General features: G+C 36.8%; 5 protein-coding genes and 1 non-coding gene across 8 annotated transcripts; 4 read left to right on the plus strand and 2 right to left on the minus strand.

The window, feature by feature from the left end:
- The first annotated feature begins 366 nt into the window (after positions 1 to 366).
- LOC102631170 (transcription elongation factor TFIIS) lies at positions 367 to 4651 on the plus strand. Its single transcript, XM_006481142.4, has 3 exons — positions 367 to 534; positions 676 to 866; positions 3184 to 4651. The coding sequence occupies exons 2-3, from the start codon at positions 702 to 704 to the stop codon at positions 4144 to 4146; spliced, it is 1128 nt and encodes a 375-aa protein (XP_006481205.1). The 5' UTR covers positions 367 to 534; positions 676 to 701; the 3' UTR covers positions 4147 to 4651.
- A 346-nt stretch (positions 4652 to 4997) lies between these two features.
- LOC102622164 (high mobility group B protein 6) lies at positions 4998 to 6075 on the minus strand. Its single transcript, XM_006481369.4, has 3 exons — positions 5547 to 6075; positions 5363 to 5434; positions 4998 to 5235 (listed from the first exon to the last, which is right to left on the minus strand). Exons 1-3 carry the CDS (start codon positions 5991 to 5993, stop codon positions 5116 to 5118), a joined length of 639 nt encoding a protein of 212 aa, XP_006481432.1. The 5' UTR covers positions 5994 to 6075; the 3' UTR covers positions 4998 to 5115.
- Positions 6076 to 6723: 648 nt separating this feature from the next.
- Positions 6724 to 6797, plus strand: TRNAI-AAU (transfer RNA isoleucine (anticodon AAU)). The gene has a single exon. It is a non-coding gene; the product is annotated as a tRNA-Ile (tRNA).
- A 109-nt stretch (positions 6798 to 6906) lies between these two features.
- On the minus strand, positions 6907 to 9850 carry LOC102631479 (uncharacterized). 2 transcript variants are annotated; one of them, XM_006481143.4, is made up of 7 exons: positions 9317 to 9844; positions 9137 to 9217; positions 8457 to 8531; positions 8274 to 8318; positions 8102 to 8191; positions 7832 to 7933; positions 6907 to 7267 (listed from the first exon to the last, which is right to left on the minus strand). In XM_006481143.4, exons 1-7 carry the CDS (start codon positions 9758 to 9760, stop codon positions 7085 to 7087), a joined length of 1020 nt encoding a protein of 339 aa, XP_006481206.1. In that variant the 5' UTR covers positions 9761 to 9844; the 3' UTR covers positions 6907 to 7084. The 2 variants fall into 2 exon arrangements, with proteins under 2 accessions (XP_006481206.1, XP_024955396.1); XM_025099628.2 differs by lacking the exon at positions 7832 to 7933 and having other exon boundaries at positions 9317 to 9850.
- Positions 9851 to 12374: 2524 nt separating this feature from the next.
- On the plus strand, positions 12375 to 15162 carry LOC102606884 (SNW/SKI-interacting protein). Its single transcript, XM_006481144.4, has 2 exons — positions 12375 to 12549; positions 13050 to 15162. The coding sequence occupies exon 2, from the start codon at positions 13100 to 13102 to the stop codon at positions 14918 to 14920; it is 1821 nt and encodes a 606-aa protein (XP_006481207.1). The 5' UTR covers positions 12375 to 12549; positions 13050 to 13099; the 3' UTR covers positions 14921 to 15162.
- Positions 15163 to 15628: 466 nt separating this feature from the next.
- On the plus strand, positions 15629 to 18891 carry LOC102608538 (serine/threonine-protein kinase AtPK2/AtPK19-like). Of its 2 annotated transcripts, none has more exons than XM_006481151.4 (7): positions 15629 to 15795; positions 16253 to 17184; positions 17294 to 17376; positions 17458 to 17578; positions 17717 to 17890; positions 17974 to 18081; positions 18320 to 18891. In XM_006481151.4, exons 2-7 carry the CDS (start codon positions 16525 to 16527, stop codon positions 18620 to 18622), a joined length of 1449 nt encoding a protein of 482 aa, XP_006481214.1. In that variant the 5' UTR covers positions 15629 to 15795; positions 16253 to 16524; the 3' UTR covers positions 18623 to 18891. The 2 variants fall into 2 exon arrangements, with proteins under 2 accessions (XP_006481214.1, XP_052299533.1); XM_052443573.1 differs by lacking the exon at positions 15629 to 15795 and adding an exon at positions 15847 to 16096.
- The last annotated feature ends 135 nt before the right edge of the window (positions 18892 to 19026 follow it).

Here is a 19026-nt window from a genome sequence, read left to right on the forward strand (position 1 = left end):
CAAAATAATTAATCACCTCCTAATGTGCCCTAGTAGAAGTTGATGTTTCATATACAACAAACAACATACTTTAGTCATTAATGATGGTGGTTACAAATAAGTATAACCTTTTTGAATTTTTGGAGGCTTGAGTCATATTTATCTATCTATTTATTACAAGAAAAAGGAAAAAAAAATCAAGTCTTTTTTTTAATTATTGATATAATTAATGATGTCGTGGGATAATCATGTTCACAAGATCAATAATTTATAATTATCATCAAAATTAATTATTTCGTTACTAATTACTGTTTTACGGCACTCATTTAAGTGAAAGCACCCAGAGGCAATTAACCCAAAAGAAGCCCAAGCCCAAACAAATAAAACAACATGGTAAAGCCGCTGTGCGGCATCAGAAACCGTTCATCCGCCCAGGCCTCGCAAAAGAAGCAGCTTTCACAACCTTCTCGAAAGACATTATCAAACAAAGCCTCCTCTTTAGCCTCGACTTTGCTTCTTCCAGTTTTACGTGGTCAACAACTTCAGATCCCACTGGTAAGTTTTCTATCTTATCTAATATGTTCTTTTTCTTTTTCTTACGTTAGATCTTTCAGATTTGTCTTCGCTTGCTCGTTTGCTCACCTACCGTTTAATTTTTTTCAATATTTTTTCTTTTCCAATTTTTTTTGGGATTAGGTAAGAGTTCGGGGATTTGAGCAGCTATGGAGCAAGAACTGGTGGAGCTATTTGACGCCGCAAAGAAAGCGGCGGACTCGGCGGCCATTGACGGAGTGTCGTCCGGTGGGCCCGAGGTGTCGCGATGTGTCGACGCCTTGAAACGGCTCAAGTCTTTTCCCGTTACGTATGATGTGCTCGTCTCCACTCAGGTATTGTTAAATGTTCATTTTGTGGTTTTTTTTAACATGTTGTTTGATTTTGGGAATTGGTTGTAATCAGGGGAAAAAATATTATTATTATTATTTTTTTAGTTTGGTACTGCAGATTGTGGGAATTTGATCTAGTTTGAATAGAATGCTGATTTGTGATTGATTGTAATCAGTAGATGAAAATATATAATGTTGTGTTAATTTTTTTTAATTATTTTGGTTGGTTTTGTGTTTTAATGTAAAATAAAGTTGAAAAGTAACTGTTGTTGATGAAAGAAAGGAATAGATTCTTTTCTTCTTAGCTATTCAATTGTTTTTATTTTGAATTTCTGAAGTAGAGAATCTCTTGGAATTTGATGTTTGAAGGTATTATGAGGAGACCTGGTTCCTATTTTAGGGTGTGGCCACACTTTTACATCAATAAACCTGATATTGTTGGTCGATCAATTCAGTTATTGTGCTGTGTGATTGTTGTGTTCACATGCGGAACTGTATTATGTGCAGTTGGTTGTGCTAAGGGATACTCTTTTGGTGGCATTTTTATTTTTGCATGCATAACAGTCCTACTGTCTTCAAAATGTCTTTTTTTTTTACACAAGTGTTGTGACATTTGCATTTGCTGTTGTAAGATACTCACAATTCCACGTGGAACTAAACAAGCTCGCTTAAGGGCTTATATGTTAAGACTTACTTTGAATTTATTGACAAGCTCAAACGGAGGGCTCCCATATCCACCAGATAGGCTGGCCCAAGGGGCCCAATTCCATAATCTGTTAATTGAGTGACTGCACTGGCTACCACTCATGTGTAAGGGTTGCAAATCCACTGAAATTGGTCACTATGTGTGCTGTGTGCGTGGGCTCGGCCTGTTTTCTACCATCTTGATGATTCAATTTTTGTTTTATTGAATGGTCCATTGGTTTTTGAGTTTCAACCAATGATGCAGAATAAAGATGATATAATTATTTTTTATATAAGTTATGTGTTTAAAAAAATATATATTTTCCTTGAGTAGTTTTCTTATTTGAGTAGGATTTTGCATTTCAAGTAGATTGCCTAAGATTGATGTTCAGGGTTTGGCCACTATAACTAGGGCCTTAGTTTTCATTTTCAAGTAGATTGTGATGGTTATTCACATAAAATAATGATTATTCCTCTTGATCTTTTTTCCTACCATTCTCTATGAGTTTCTTCTCTTTGTTCTCTAAATTTCTGGTCTTTGTACTAAATTCTTCTCTTATTTTCCCACTTTCTTCCAAGTTTCTCCCGCCTTTGTCTATTAGTTATCCTGAGGGTCATCCATTGTACATTAATCTGTCACTTACCTTGATTTTAGCATTGAATCAGTGTTTCTGAACTGATTTTTGCTGAAATAAAGGCTGTGGCTGTCTGTTCTGCAAAGTATCCATAGAGTGGTTCCAAAGCTACTCAAAGTGCAGAAATTTCATTCTCTCTTCTCAGAAGCTGCTGAGCCTGGATCATCGATCACTAGCTGCTTCTTCACCATCTTGATAACCTGTCGCTGTTCTTTGCTGCTGCACTTGTAAGTGCATTCTTGCAGCAGTGTTTCATTGTATCCTAGAGTTCAGAACATTGTATACACCCTTTTTATACTGGATTGACTTACCAGAGAGGCGGTATTTGGTCTTAGGGACAGTGGCACTCTGGCACGCCTCAATGCTTTCCTTTATCCCGACTCTATTGCATTTCTTTGCTGCTGTGAAGTTCTTATCTGCTGTTGTCAATCTGCTTCTGTGCCTGATGTTTTTCTGTTCTGGAGTTTTCTATTTTTCTTAGCTGATTTCTGCCATTTTCGCTGTTTGTTGGTTCTTTTGCTGCAGATTTTTCGTGCTGGTCTTTCTGTTTTTGGTTGACGTTTTTGGGCATATTCACTGATGGTTGCAGGCTTCCAAGAAGCAATCTTACCATACTCATTTTATAGTAGGAAGGATAGCATATAGGAACTGAAATTATCCTCTAAATCTTACTTACAAGCTCCAAATCCATGGTTTTGAATAACCAATTATGTCTTAAGCCTATTTTTTTAAGATGATGGCGGTGACTTCAAACATTTTCCTCCTTGCAATATTTTAATGTAATAAAATTATATAGGTGGTGGGACTTTCTGTCTGTTTTTTGGTTGTTATCTCAGCAGTTGTTGCATGCTTCTTTCTCATGTAGCTATTCCTTTTATTTTTCAGATATCTTTAGATTTCAAAACAAAACACGGTACCACATCTTTCAGATTCCTGCACTTGGCCTTTATGTGTGAACAAATGTATTAATCAGTGTAACTTGGTTTTATACCATATTACAGGTCGGGAAGAGGCTTCGACCCCTCACCAAACATCCAAGAGAGAAGATTCAAATTGTAGCCTCTAACTTGCTCGATATTTGGAAGAAAATAGTCATTGAAGAGACAACCAGAAATAAGAAAAATGGCAGCACTGGCAATAAATCTTCAGTTACAACTGGGGTTGTGAAGCCAGATTCTGGCAAAATTGATAAGGTTCAGAAGACAAGTGCAGTAAAGGTCGAAAAGGTGTCAACTGCGGAAACTGTCAAGGTTGAGAAAACTGGGAGTGTTTCAAGGTCGGAAACTGTGAAGGTGGAAAAGAAGGAAACAAATGGGGATTCTGTCATGGATCGGGGGGAGGCTGTCAAGGTTGAAAAGATAATTGAGGAGGAACAAGCTCCTAGTGTAAGAAAACCATCACAAGGTACGATTGCAACCCCAAAACTGACCCAATTGATCAAATGTAATGACTCTTCGCGTGACAAAATTCGGGAACTTCTTGCGAATGCCTTGTCCAAAGTTGCCAGTGAGGCTGATGAGGAAATAATTGATGAAGTTAATGCATGTGACCCAATTCGAGTTGCTGTTTCTGTGGAATCTGTAATGTTTGAAAAGTTAGGGCGCTCTACTGGTGCAGAGAAACTCAAGTATCGATCTATTATGTTCAACATCCGTGACGAGAAAAACCCTGATTTAAGAAAAAGGGTTCTTCTTGGAGAGGTCAAACCAGAGAGGCTTGTCACCATGAGCCCAGAAGAAATGGCAAGTGATGAGAGACAACGCCAGATTGAGAATATTAAAGAGAAGGCTTTGTTTGAGTGTCAACGTGGTGGTGAAGCGACTGCCACAACTGATCAATTTAAGTGCGCTAGATGCGGACAACGTAAATGCACTTATTATCAGATGCAGACTAGGAGTGCAGATGAACCTATGACAACGTATGTAACATGCGTGAACTGCAGCAAGCGTTGGAAGTTCTGCTAATCCAATTCCGGTCTATCTACAGTTCTGCAGAACCAGATGCAGAGAAGGCATTGAGTTGGATTATTTCAGAATCTCCCTTCTCTTTTGTAACAATTTATCCATAGAGTCAGTGGTTGCAAGGTCTAGAAAACTGTCCTTTAATTTTTATGTGTTTGGTTTAGGGATAACTTAGCATTTGTGAGGTGTTCTGATTTAAATCCCATTTGAAAATCTCAACAAAGTCGGATCATCTCAATTTTTAGGACCCCCCTCGCCCAAGGGAGCTGAGCAGTTCTGTATTGCCTCCGATAGCTTCTTCTTTATGTTAGGTTTTAGGACCTAAATTAATGTCTTGCTTATCAAATACATAAAACTTTGTGTTAACCTCGGGCCTTGTGACCTTGTGGTGTGCGTAATTTTTGTTGGCGACGAGGGTTGAGTCTGTGGTAGAATTGGCTGCGGTAAGGGTAATATGGCAGTTATGCGTACTCTTAAATAATTTTAATAGAAATACTCTGCTTACTAACTTCTTGATGGTTAATGTTGTTTCTGAGCAATTTTTTGTTTACATCATTTGCTGTGTTACTCTGTTGGGTGGAATTGGATTGATGAGTAACATAAAACTAGGGTCCGGCTACAGTGCAACTGTGGTACTGTGCCACAGCTGCAATTCAACTATTGGATGCACTTGCATGGGTGGAGTCCACTGAAATATGCACTTGCATGGGTGGAGTCCATTGAAATCCAACGACTGGATGCAACCGTGATACGGTACTACAATTGCACCACATGTTTTTCCTAAAAACTAATGCATGGTGAGAGTTTTTTAAATAAAGCTATCATTAAATTTAACAAAAGAGGAGCGCAAAGAATTTGAAAGTTGAACCACTGATGAATTATAATGAGATATTGTCTTCCAATGCTTTCAATGCGGGGAGAAAAGGCATTAAACAAGAACCAAAAAAAAAAAAAAAACCATAAAACTCTGGATCAGAAGAAATCTAAGAATGGAAATATTATTTCCCTTTCAACAATTTCTGAAGCAGTCGAGCATGGACTCTCCAAAATGTTTTCACCTTCTGATTCCTCCTCATTCGCCGCATTCGGCTCCTGGATATTAGAAAAGAAAAAAGAAAGGAAAAATCTCTTTTAGTCAATTAGAAAACTCCAAAAAGATAATTCCATTTTTTAAAATAATAATAATCATAATAATGTACATGATTTGGAGAAAATTTACTTGGGAGTTTGCTGCCCCAGTAGTTTTCTTTTCTTGTTCCTTCTCTCTCAGGGACCGTATAGATGACACCCTCTGATTATCAAACAATCAATACTCATTAAAGGAAAAGGGTTAAAAATGAAAAAAGAAAAAAGAAAGAAAATTAAAGAAACTGGATGATATAATTAATGAAAACAGAACTTACTATACAATAAGACTTGAGTTGATTTAATCTGTACAATCTATCAACTTCAATCTCAAGCATCTTTTGAATCTCTCCTCTGTTTTGCAGCCCCTTCATCTGCATATCCAATATCACCTCTCTCTCGTCCAGCATCTTCTCCGTTCTCTCTTTCTCCAATCTCAATCTCTCAAGCTTCTTTCTAATAGCGCTGAGCTCCTCCGCTAACGACGTATCCAGAGATTCAATATTCGTGACGGGTTTATTCTCAGTCTCCTCCTTGATGAGATCTGCAGCTGCAGGGATATGATTCTGATTCTGATTCTTGTCGATGCATTCTTGCTCTGGCTTTGGCTTTGGCTTTGGCTTTAGCTTGGTCGCTGTACTGGGTGTCACCGGAGAGTTTATCGGCTTGAGAGGCGTCCGCCCTGATCTGGGTCTGAGCTTTTCATCTTTGGCGATGGTTGTCATTTTTCGAAGTTATGGGTTTGTTCGATGGAGATGAGAATAATGTCAGAGGTGTTGCCATAAGAAGTTTTTAAATTTGGATGGAGCCAAAGCCAAGTGCCAACGGCTACTTTTTCTTTCTTCTTTTCTTTTTTTTTTAAAAAGAAAAAGTCAGAATTTTTGTTTTTATTTATTTAATTTTAAATATAAGTCGGGGGTAATTATTTCATAGGACTATTAGAAATTTAGGATGTGTTCGGAATTGAGGTTAAGCAGTTGTAGTTTTTAAACTAAATATATTATATCACTTGTATCATGAAAAATATATTATATATTTAATAATTTTATTAAAATTATTATTTAAAATTTATATTTATTATAAATTATTAACTTTTATTTCATATTTATAATTTTTTTTTCACAACAATTATAGTTTAAAAGTTACAACATTTCATTTTCAATCAGACCGTAAACATAAGATATTGACACATTAACAATAGACTCCTCAATTATTTAACTTAATTTTAGAAGTGGTGAAACAATCCAAGTATCCAACAAAGAACAGGCCGCAACTTTCGATTATTATGCTAATGGAATCTTGTCTAAAATCCGCCGCTTTAAGCGGCCAATGGAATCATTAATACTCATTGTTTCAAAGGCACTCGCGTCACTTTAGTTTAATGTCTAGCGATATTGGTAATGTTTTCACCATTGCAAACAGATTTACAAGGACAAATGTAGCTCGAATCAACGTGGCCCATTAGCTCAGTTGGTTAGAGCGTCGTGCTAATAACGCGAAGGTCGCAGGTTCGAGACCTGCATGGGCCAAAATGCAATTTTACATGGTGGTTGGTGCCTAGTGGTTGGTTCCCGCACATCTCCTCACTTCATATGTTCGAATCACATCCGTTTGAACATAATCACATAAAGCGACGGCTACAAAAATCAAAAGCAAAAGATAAAGAATAAAGACATTGTACAAGCCTATCAAGGTCTCATCTTTTTGTATAATTTCTATTGGGGGGGAAGATGACAAAAAAATCGAGGGGAAAGAAACAAATATCTACAAGTAAAACAAGGAGTTAAAAACAGATAGGCATTGGTAATCATGAATATCATAAGTAATCCATTGGAAGCTCCCAATCATCCTCTGAGTCTCTCGCCTTCGGACGAGGCTTCTTCTTCCTAAAACCTTTCTTTGCGCTCCGACCATGATCAAATCTACCTGACCTTTCAAAGTTGGAATATCCATCAAAGTCATCGAGTGAAGTTCCTACATTCTGCTTGTCCCATAGACCCTGGTACGAGCATGTCAGAGGTTTAATTAGAGGTATGCAGAACAAGCAGGAAGATCCATAAGCTGGGATGAAAATTTAATGCAAAAAGTTTTAGTTTCTCAAACAACAAAGCCATTTGGGAAACTCTGAAACAGAGATGGCAGTGGATGTTTAACCAGTTGAATGTGAAGGATGCATACAATCCAAAAGATAACAAGAGAAATTAAATGCAACCTGGTTCATAATCTTCCAAGCAGTCCCTTGAATGAAAAAATATTTCTCATCAACAGTACACAACTGTAAATTGGTAAAAGAATCTACGCTGATATAATATGCGTATAATTCATGGTTCATAGGTCTGTGGTTGTGGTGTCAAACTGAGTGCCTATACACATGCATTCGCACATTAGTGTGCCAATGCATCATGCATATGCATCCAGCTTCCTTCAAGCTTTACTTCATTCCAGGCATGGAAATACATTAACCCACAGAACTCAGTGCAGACACAGAGCATCAGCAAAGTCTAATTACACTTCAAATTTGACTCAAAGCATGACAACCACCTTCACCATGAATCAAAGGTACCTTTGTTAGTCTTTGAACACGTGAGGCTGCAGCTTCGTGAACAACTACTATGTCAGCTACAACTTCTAGGACATCCTCGACAAGCAAAGCATAAGTACTCACCTGGAATTATGACAAGCGGATTGCAGTTGAACTTTGTATACAAGAACTCTTTTTAAGAAGAGGATAATATCAATCAAGTATAAATTGTAGAAGATGGCTGAAAGTGATCGTGTGAACATTATTTATGTAGCATTTGCTATTAAAAACAGAGAGAAGCAGTTGACCTACCAAACTTGATGGAATAATTGAAATGCCAAATGAATCAAGCTCTAGTGATTCAACAGCTCCCGAGTTGATGTTGAAAGTGTATCCCCGCACCTAGAATTAAAAGATGCATATGATAAGACTTTTGACCTGAATATGATCGATACCAGGTATGGTGCATGAAATTTTGATTTACCTTCCCAATGTTTTGCCGACCCGGTGTCACAACTCTGTATCCTACCTAGCAAACATCACAGGTTAAGTATAACAAACAGACAGACATATTTAATTAATAAAATAGAGCAATGTAGTGAGTATCATAAGATGAGGTGGCCTAGTACGCACAAAAAGACCATCGTTGGTGGAGATGGAAACATACCAGTGTGTCAAGTCCAACCATTTTAAAATCATTCTCCATAACACTCTCATCCTCAATAAGCACAACATCACCAACCTGTTAATAATTTACAAATAGAACAATATGTTCAGAACAAAAATGAGCTGATGTATGTGCAAAGAAAATAAACAACAGGAATAAACGGGTTAAAGCCCCGTTATACTGTATATGGCATAATCCTCCCCATTAAAAAAAAAAAAATCAATAGATACACTGGCTGCCTGGCTGGGTATCTTTGCGTAGTCAGATGAACCTTGGACCACAAAATGAACCAAGCAGAAAATATACCATGAAACCAAATGGCGGTTGTTCTTATTATTTATGAAGCTATTAAACGTTAACTAAAAATCTGAAAGGAGTCAAAAATTCATTGAACCGAAAAAGGGGAAGGTATTTAAGTGAAAAATGAAAATAGTAACAAGAACTGGGTTAACTCATAACTCACCCTACTCTTCTGTGATTCAAGAAACCGAGCCATAAGCATGACAATAAAATGGATAAATGTAAATAAAAATACGGACCCTCAAATTAAAAGAAAAAAATGTCAGCAGTGAAACAATTGCCAAACTAAACCTTATCCGTTCTCTAAAATGAATAAAGCTTCAATCTTTGCTAACCATATCATGCACTGGAAAGTAGACAACACAGATAAAGAAGAATACCTGGCAAATATCCTCAAGAAGAAGCCTCTCTGGTTCTCCAGAAAGCAAATTTGGCCTCACTTCAACTACCAATACCACCCACTGAAAAGAAAAAAGGAAAAAAAAAAAGCATAGGAATTTCACTATAGCAAGTAAGTTCTTAACTTGTTAACAATTAAACAATGGACTAATTACACTTACAGAGGTAGTATCAACCCACAGTTGGGAAACGAAACCCAAAGACATAGCAGATTGAATACTAATAACTTGCTTTGCCAACAAATTTGATCTCCTCATCACTTGCCCTCCTCTTCTCAACTTCACCTTTTCTGATGAACCATCACTGCCATCCTTCTCTTCTTCACGCTTCTCTTCCTTCACTTCAGCAATTTCTCTACTATTTTCCTCTGCAGAATTCACAGAAAACTTGTCCTTGAAACCCAATTCATCAAACAGCTCTTGATTTTTACTGGGTGGCTTAAAAGTGCACATAGCATATTGTAAGTTGCCATTTCTCACACTTCCATTCTTTGGTCTCCACTTGCTACCGGATAAAGTTCTAATTTTGGTTACAGGGACAGAATTGTATAGAGGAATTGAGCTTATGCATTCACTCATTCTGGAAACCCTAACTTCCAATCCCATGTTTCGTGCCACCCGAAATTTGTCGATTTCAGAAGATTGATGATGATGAGTGAATCTTCGTTCAGAGAGAGAAATAGGAATTACGAATAGGATTTTAACCTATCGATCCCTAATTTTGTATTTTCTCAAATAATGACAAAATATTTACATTTACTATAAAAGAGGTCCCTAAACAATTTTTGGATCTGAAAGGAAATAAAAATATCCTTGACCAAGTGGGCAAGTACTGCATAGCATATTCCTTTCTTATTTTATTTGGACGGTGCTATTTGAACTTATTATTTTACTCATTGAATATATTTTCTGAGTTCACCCATCATTCAAATTTTAAATCTATATATTCACTCCATTAATCCATCATAATTTTAAAAATACCCATTTTTCTTTCAGTGAATCAATTATACTTTCACCCATCATCTTCCTTCTTTCTTCATGATTCAACGTTGTCTATACATAGATTTATTAATGAACAGTTGGAATCTAAAAATAGAACATATTAAATGAAAAAGAACTGCAACTTAAAATCCATTGCAAGATTGTTGAAGTAACCTAAACTTCTAGTTTCAAAAACGAAGAAAAGTGTCAAAGACCGACAGGTACCAGAGTTTTTACGTACAATGATATTTTTTTATTACATAAAACTATTGTTTAAAAATACAACTCATATTACATGAAATTAAAACTAATATTTACAAATAAGACTATTATTGAGACTGGTTTACATCAATTCTCATGAAATACCGTCTAAATTTTTATCTTTTTTAATATTCAAGGGACCTCTATAGATTTTTACTCTATTTAATATCCGAGGGACGTCTATAGATTTTTACCCTCGAATTTTACCCTCTTTAATATTCGAGGGATGTCTACAGATTTTTATTATCTCTAATATTCAAGGAACGTTTACTTCACTCACATTTCAAAATAATATTCGAGAGACGTCTACTTCACTCACATTTCGAAAGAGAGAAGACTGTCTTAACTTAAATTGAGGAAATAAATTAAACCCCCACAATGTATTGTGGGGGGCTCGAACCCATGACCTTATGATTGTGAGGTTTATGTTTTAATCACCAGGCTTCTTACGTACAATGACATTTAAAATAATATATGAAGGATTTAAAAAGTTTTGTATTCAAACTTTTAAGGTAGCTGAATGGCACAATTCAAAAGTGATTAATTTTTTTCTAAGTATATAAATATTTAGTTATAATATAGCTTAATGAGATTGGAATTAAAATACAGGATTAAAAATTTAGTTATTAATTATCAGATGAAAATAATATTAGAAAAAGAAGTTAAGAAGGAATAACTAAAATTAAAAAAACGTATTGAGATTGCAAGATCTTCTTTTGGTATTCAAATCATGATCATAATACTTCTCATATTTATATTTTACTTTTTTTTTATCAGTTTGAAAATTATATGACTTGTTTTTCAATTAATTACTCTATAAATAAATATAGGGTTAAATACATAATGTGCCACAACCATATTAGAATGCTCCCGCTACAGTATTGATGTGTTGATATTAAGTATGTAGAATTATAGATCCAAGAAAAATCCAGATTTATAAATAAACATAGAATGAAAATAACCCATGGGAATACAACTTATAAATATATAATTAAAAACAATAAATTTAAAACTTGCTTGAGAGAGTCATTAATTCCACAATTAAAATCTTTAGGCTATGTTTGGGAGTTAGGATTATATGTAGGATTAGATTAATTATTTGTCTTATATTTGGCAAGCTCCACTTTGGATTAGATTATGGGAATAAATGTGAATTTAGTCCTAAGATCATGGGATTAACAATCTCAATTGAAACATGGGTTTAGTTAGAATTAACTTTAAAAACAATTGTCTATTTAATTAATTATTACTTGAATATCTAATGTAGTATTTAATTTAATAATCATTATATTAAAATTAATCATGAAAATTAATAATGCCAATAATTGGTTGCTTTTATATTATTTGCCGACTTTTTGATGAAACAAAATATATTTAAAATATTTAATAAAAATTAAATTAAATATTTAAATAAAATTTAATTTAATTTATATTTGTTTATTATAATTGTGATTGCCTAATAACTAATTTTCTAAATATTTAGTTTAATTAATTTCTTTGAAAATAATATTAATAATTATTTTATTACTAAATATTCATAAATAGTTCATATTTATATTTAAATGTCAAGTTAAATGCTATTTAATTTCATTCAAATGTAATTTGATATAATCCAATCCAACATTGTACGAAACATAAGACAATATTATATAATCTAATTCAATCCAATCATAATAATTCGTTCAATCTAATCCTATGTGCGAAACATAACCTTAAGTTTCATCATTCACCTTAACTTGAAAAATTAGTCATTCATGTTGGCTAGCAAAACACACATTTTAAAATAAATTTATGAAAAAGTAGGAGTGGTGATTTATGATTGGGTTTTAAAATAAATTTAATTAGTAATTTGGTGGATTCAAATAGCTTTACACTTAATTTTAATATTTATTATTTTTAGTTCCGATATTACCCTTACAATTTAGGGTGAAGATAATTTTGTCCCTGATTAATATCCGCACGGACCGCACCGGCCACATCCCATATATGAGACGCCCAATTCGTGTCCCAGCCTTTTGTACTGAACTCACAATTTTCTCAATATCTCGACTTGCCCTAATTTTGTCCGCCACCGCGGCATACACGACTGATCATCGACGGACGCGCGCTATCCACCGCCGATTGCCGATCGAAATATTTACTTGTTTGACTGTGTAAGTCTTATGTTGTTGGAGAAACATCTTTCTTAGAAACTTGTAGCTCGGTGATTTTTGTGTGCAAGATCTGATTTTTATTGCTTGAACTAGGGTGTATGCTATGGCTTTATGTAAAGTTTATTTTATTTTATTTTTAATATGGCAATAATTCCTTCTTCGATCTCGCTCGATGCTTTATGTCGGTGCAATATGTTTTTTGAGAAAAAAAAAATTAGGGTTTTGAGTTTCTTAATTTTTACATATTCATCGTTATGCGACTTTGCTTCTGTGGTCTTTGATATGAAATTTTATTGCCATGTTCCAGAATGTTATCGAAGGTTCCTTACAATTGTTTTTGTAATACAATACAATATTACTTTAATACCTCTGACGTTTAATGTTCAAATTCTTGTAGCACAGGCTTATTATTGCTTGAATTAATTATCTTATTAGCTGTATAGATAGTTTTACTGGCATCCGTTTATTGATTCTGTGCTTGTGTTGGGTTTCGCTGGCAGGTGTGGACTACAGAAGCTATATTTTGGTGGTGTTTGGATAGTTTATACACATGTCACTGAAGGAGATTCTGCCTCCTGTGAAATCCAACCACGCCTCATTTTATGACCATTCAAATGATATGTGGTTTAAGAATCTGTATAATTCATCCGAGAAGGAAAAATCTCTTGAGGCCAAGCGAAAACCTGTACCTCCTTACTTGAAGCGACAAGGTTTTGTTCCTAGAAAAATTGAGGATTTTGGTGATGGGGGTGCTTTTCCAGAAATTCATATTGGGCAGTACCCGCTTGACATGGGTAGAAATAAATCTGGCAAGCCTGGATCAAAGATTTTGCCAGTGAGTGTTGATGCCCATGGGAATGTGGCTTATGATGCAATTGTAAAGCAAAATGAGAATTCCAAGAAGATAGTTTACTCGCAACATAAAGATCTTATTCCAAAGTTTTTGAGGGATGATGAAGAGGAAGAAGAAACCGATGAAGAGATGCAGAGGGAGATTGATGAAACTACTCAGGAAACAAAAGCTTGTCTTGAAAAGGTTGTTAATGTGAAATTGAGTGCGGCGCAGCCCAAGAATGTACCTCAACAGTCATCAGATTCAAAGTATATCAAGTATAAGCCATCTCAGCAATCAGTAGCTTTTAATTCTGGTGCTAAGGAGAGGGTTATTAGAATGATGGAGATGCCTGTGGACCCACTTGAGCCACCAAAGTTCAAGCACAAGCGCGTTCCGAGGGCTTCTGGTTCTCCACCTGTTCCAGTCATGCATTCCCCACCTAGGCCTGTGACTGTGAAAGATCAGCAGGATTGGAAAATTCCACCTTGTATATCGAATTGGAAAAACCCGAAGGGTTACACAATTCCCCTAGACAAGCGTCTTGCAGCAGATGGCAGAGGCCTTCAAGATGTTCAGATTAATGACAACTTTGCTAAGCTGTCGGAGGCTCTTTATGTTGCCGAGCAGAAGGCTAGGGAAGCTGTTGCAATGAGATCAAAGGTGCAGAAGGAGATGCTCATGAAGGAGAAGGAACGGAAAGAGCAGGAACTGCGTGCATTAGCTCAGAAAGCTCGTTCAGAGAGAACTGGAGCAGCACCCCCAGCATCTGTTCCAATCCCATCTGAGAAGAGTGCAATGGATACTAGCGATATGAGAGAGGAGTATGAGCATGAGAGAGATAGAGGGAGAGAGAGGGATATGCCGAAGGAGACAAGGGAGGAGAGGGAAGAGAGGTTGCAGAGGGAGAAACTACGTGCGGAGAGACGTCGGGAGAGGGAAAGGGAGAGAAGGTTGGAGGCCAAGGATGCTGCTATGGGAAAGAAGAGTAAGATTACTAGAGACAGAGATCGTGATATTAGTGAGAAATTTGCTCTTGGCATGGCCTCGACTGGGGCGGCAAGAGGAGGTGAGGTTATGTATGATCAAAGGCTGTTCAACCAGGAGAAAGGAATGGATTCTGGTTTTGCCACTGATGACCAGTACAATGTGTATGACAAGGGCCTGTTTACTGCTCAGCCCACACTTTCAACCCTATATAGGCCCAAGAAAGATGCAGATGATGACATGTATGGAGGAAATGCAGATGAACAGATGGAGAAGATCATGAAGACTGATCGGTTCAAACCTGACAAGGGATTTGCTGGTAGTTCTGAGAGGTCTGGTCCTAGAGACAGACCAGTCGAGTTTGAGAAGGAGGCTGAAGAAGCTGATCCATTTGGACTTGATGAGTTCTTGACAGAGGTGAAGAAAGGGGGGAAGAAAGCATTGGACAAAGTTGGTACTGGAGGGACAATGAGAGCGAGTGCCGGATCTTCAATGCGAGATGATTATGGAGGTTCTGGTAGATCTCGCATAGGATTTGAAAGGGGCCGTTAAACATTTTCTCTAAGAAGTATTGTTTTTTCTTTTCCTTTATGTAAGATGCTTGAATTTTCCTTTTTAAGTTAAAAAGAAGGCTTACTTTTTTGTTTCTAGTGCTTAGATTGACGTTAAGAGTTTCCTATGGTACTCTTGTACCATCATTTCTGAGCTTATGATTGGATTTCAGCAGAATTATTATCACTTCCCAATTTGTGTTTTTGGTGATAATTAATGAAAAAACAGATATCTCCAGTTGACATTTGTTTTCCATAATTGATATGAGTAGTGTTACACATCTCAAATATATGATAATTAGATAATTAGATGTGGTTTGGTGAATTTTCTATGGCGTCACACATAATCTGGATTATACCTGACAGGATTTGAGTTTATAAAGGCTGTTCTGAGTTTTGAAGCTTTCAGCTTGCAAGCGAGTGTGGATGTTTTCAACTCCAATGACCTTGTAAGCATACCGTTTCCTTGATAACAATGATCGTCTATGTAATGCCCCTTCTACATCACAGAAACCAAAATGTCGCAAGATAAAAAAGTTGGAGCGGATGCGTACTTGGACTGTATGCCCACTTTTCTTTAAGGCACTAGGAGGATTAGATCAGATCAAACTCATCAAAGAGTTGCGTGTACGAGATGTGATCCACTAAAGGCATCCACGCCCAGTCCGGAACGCATATTCGAAGACCAAGTTGGTTCAACGCTCCAACAGCACCACAACCACTAATAAAACGCCACGTGGGAGGGTCGGAAACAAAGAAAAACTGTTCACGCTGGGCATGTATGTTACGTGGCTGCGCGAGTTATTCGATTATTCAATTTAAAAGTCCGACTCTCAGCGTTTCTCTTCCGCTGCGTCCTTCCCTCTCCCAGCCCAGGTGATTGCTTTCTTGCCGTCTTCTTTTTAACTTTCATTTCCTTTTACGCCGTCGATTATGCTACGTTACGTTACCTTGCCTTCCCTTGTTTGTTTACTAAGGAAATCGTAAGAGAAAAGAAAGAAAAATAAATCGTGATAGAATCATTAATTAGAACATTCTTCACGTTTTTCTTTGCAAAGAAAACTAAAGAAAGCTAATGATTTTGTGGGAAAGTCCGTACTTTTATCTTGTTTTTGATATATTTGGATTTAGAACTTAAGTTTACGTGATTGTGCTTGGGGGTTCTTTCAATTTGACGGTAATTCAGTTTCTAATTTTGCTAGGATTTCAACCGGATTTGCTTTTGAATTGTGTGATTGTTGGTTTATTTTAATTATCTGCCTTTTGGATGCAATTGTGGGAATTTTGTTTTGAGTACTGATTTTATGCTTGTGTTTTTGACATTAAATTGCAGACTTGACAGTGTGATCTTCATGAATTTGAAAGATATTGGAGCATCAGCTGTTTCCTGCTACTCGGGAAACAAGAACCACTTCTTCTCCTGGATTTTGTTTTGCTTATTGCCAAAGTTTCTAGGGACTCCTATTGCTTACGTGCCCTTCTTTTTGATTAAGGTTGTCGATAGGAGTCCTTCATCTGCTTTTGTTTTGGATAATTCCGGGGAAACTTAGCCCAGGTGGTGATTCATCACATCATCTGTAGCACTTTCAATAAGGTTTGACAAACATGGTTTCATCCCAGTTACCTGGTTTGACCAAAACCTGCATGCATAAACCACTTCAGACCCAGCTGTTTTTTCCTGTGAGTCCCCCAGATGATGTTGTGTCTGATTCGCTTGAGTTAGATTTCTCCGATGTATTTGGTCCTGTTCCAGTTCAGGATTCGCCAGAAGTGAGTTATGGTGATTTAGTGAATGCTGTATCTGCTGCAGCAGATGCAAGTGAGATAATTTATGAAGATCCAGTTATCATATGTAACCGATCACATTCTCTAGTTGGTCCCTCTTCCTGTGTTAGTGAATCATCGAAGCTGACCAAGCTCATTCTGCGTGAATCAGAGGATGCGGAGGAACTACTTGAGTGTGTTGATGGATTGACCGTCAAAGAAATTGATGAATCCTCCATTGATGAAAATGTCAAAGGAGATTCTGTGACCGTCTGCTGTGTAGGGATTGAGGATTTTGAGGTTTTGAAAGTTGTTGGGCAGGGTGCATTTGGAAGGGTATATCAAGTGAGGAAAAAGAATACATCCGAAATATATGCAATGAAGGTCATGCGGAAGGACAAGATAGTGGAGAAGAATCATGCAGAATACATGAAAGCTGAGAGGGATATTTTGACAAAAATAGATCACCCCTTTGTTGTCCAGCTCAAATACTCATTCCAAGTAATTTTCATGAAAAGCTCGTTCATATTTTAACATGACTTACTTGGAAAAATAGATCACAGTTCAAACATCTTACATGACTAACATAGAGTTGTTTCTTGGCACACAGACCAAATATCGATTATACCTAGTTCTTGACTTCATAAATGGTGGCCACCTTTTTTTCCAGCTCTATCACCATGGCCTATTTAGGTAATGTTTGTCTTTGTCATTGGGGAAACTTTTATAATTTTCCAGGCATAAGCGTGATTAATGTTTATGATTTTGTTTCAGAGAGGACCTGGCACGAATATATGCTGCCGAGATTGTTTCTGCTGTCTCCCACCTTCATGCTAATGGCATAATGCACAGGGATCTTAAACCTGAAAATATTCTTTTGGGTGCAGATGGGCATGTACTCTCTTTCTCCCTATTTATCTATCTATTCCACAATATGCTCGCAAACACACAAGATATAAAACAAGGAACTCTTTAACTTTTCTTGATGTTTAATTTTCATGGAATTCTAACATTTCATTGAAATATTTTTTAGGTAATGCTGACTGATTTTGGCCTTGCAAAGCAATTTGATGAGAATACCAGATCAAACTCGATGATTGGGACTGTTGAATATATGGCGCCTGAAATTGTCCTTGGGAAGGGCCACAATAAGGCTGCAGACTGGTGGAGTGTGGGAATTCTACTATATGAGATGCTCACTGGGAAGGTTGGCATTGTTCAGTCATTTATTCAGGAGATTTAGGTTGTTTCTCTTTTGGAATTTGCACTAATTGTTAGACTGTTGTGCAGCCTCCTTTTATTGGTGGGAACAGGGCAAAGATCCAGCAAAAGATTGTCAAGGATAAATTGAGGCTGCCAGCATTTTTGTCAAGTGAAGCACATTCTCTTTTGAAAGGGGTAAATGTTTGAATCCTTAACTTAAGCTTTTATTTTTCTACCTGCTGTCTCCAAAAAACTTCCTCAAACTTTATGTCCAAGGATGTACAGATGAGAAGCTAATAGTTTTGTTGTAAATGCTGATTGGTGATGATTTTAGAAGATCTGGGTTTTTAGTTGTTTCTCTTGTATTTGAAAGGGTTTGCACCCTGCTTTTTGGAGCTATCATTAACCTAAGAATATCTGCTTGCTGTTTCAGCTTCTACAAAAGGAACCTGGCAAGCGTCTCGGTGCTGGACCTAAAGGAAGCGAAGAAATTAAGAGTCACAAGTGGTTCAAGCCCATCAACTGGAAGAAGTTGGAGGCAAGAGAAATTCAGCCCGGTTTTTGTCCAGAAGTGGCTGGAAAGCACTGCATTGCCAACTTTGAAAAGAAATGGACTGATATGCCGCTGTCGGACTCTCCAGCTGCCACCCCAAAGAATAATACGAACCCATTTGCCGACTTTTCTTATGTGAGGCCAGCAGCCTCTTTACTTCAGAGTAATAGCCCATTGTGCTAGCGTGCGTTGATCTGAATGCATTCTTTGAAGGATCACCACTTTCGTTCTCTAATAGATAGTGTGAACTTTCATTGCGGTGGTTTAAAACTGAAAGCTGCTTGCTATTGGTACATATGGTCTATGTTATGTGGGATGCCTTTGTGTTCATAGTATTGCCGCTAGACAAGCTTTTCTGTTGTACTACGTTGTGTTCAAACTTCAAAGGTTTGTTCTGCAGATGTCCGAGGTGTCTATCCTCCGCAATTAAATCGTATAATCTTTATTTTCTATCCAGCAGATATGGTGCTTTCTGTAATCTTAATTACAATTGCAATTAATCAAATGAACAGTAATTATTGAGGCATTTTGGTAACTGCGAAGCCTCTAATGACGAAGGCCATTGTTGTCATTTTAAATGCGAAGGA

The sequence above is a fragment of the Citrus sinensis genome, chromosome 6 (assembly GCF_022201045.2).
Source record: "Citrus sinensis cultivar Valencia sweet orange chromosome 6, DVS_A1.0, whole genome shotgun sequence".
NCBI classification, from domain to species: domain Eukaryota; kingdom Viridiplantae; phylum Streptophyta; class Magnoliopsida; order Sapindales; family Rutaceae; genus Citrus; species Citrus sinensis.

Bases quoted from the DNA above. Each gene is read 5' to 3' on its own strand.
- LOC102608538 (XM_006481151.4), top strand. From the start codon at position 16,525: ATGGTTTCATCCCAGTTACCTGGTTTGACCAAAACCTGCATGCATAAA. The intron at 17,377-17,457 runs GTAATGTTTGTC...ATTTTGTTTCAG, and splicing joins TATCACCATGGCCTATTTAG to AGAGGACCTGGCACGAATAT. The intron at 17,891-17,973 runs GTTGGCATTGTT...ACTGTTGTGCAG, and splicing joins ATGAGATGCTCACTGGGAAG to CCTCCTTTTATTGGTGGGAA.
- LOC102606884 (XM_006481144.4), top strand. From the start codon at position 13,100: ATGTCACTGAAGGAGATTCTGCCTCCTGTGAAATCCAACCACGCCTCA.
- LOC102631170 (XM_006481142.4), top strand. From the start codon at position 702: ATGGAGCAAGAACTGGTGGAGCTATTTGACGCCGCAAAGAAAGCGGCG. The intron at 867-3,183 runs GTATTGTTAAAT...ACCATATTACAG, and splicing joins ATGTGCTCGTCTCCACTCAG to GTCGGGAAGAGGCTTCGACC.
- LOC102631479 (XM_006481143.4), bottom strand. From the start codon at position 9,760: ATGGGATTGGAAGTTAGGGTTTCCAGAATGAGTGAATGCATAAGCTCA. The intron at 9,218-9,316 runs GTAAGTGTAATT...TTTTCTTTTCAG, and splicing joins TGTGGGTTGATACTACCTCT to TGGGTGGTATTGGTAGTTGA. The intron at 8,192-8,273 runs GTAAATCAAAAT...TTTTAATTCTAG, and splicing joins GTCGGCAAAACATTGGGAAG to GTGCGGGGATACACTTTCAA.
- LOC102622164 (XM_006481369.4), bottom strand. From the start codon at position 5,993: ATGACAACCATCGCCAAAGATGAAAAGCTCAGACCCAGATCAGGGCGG. The intron at 5,435-5,546 runs GTAAGTTCTGTT...TTTGATAATCAG, and splicing joins AACTCAAGTCTTATTGTATA to AGGGTGTCATCTATACGGTC. The intron at 5,236-5,362 runs GTAAATTTTCTC...TCTAATATCCAG, and splicing joins CTGGGGCAGCAAACTCCCAA to GAGCCGAATGCGGCGAATGA.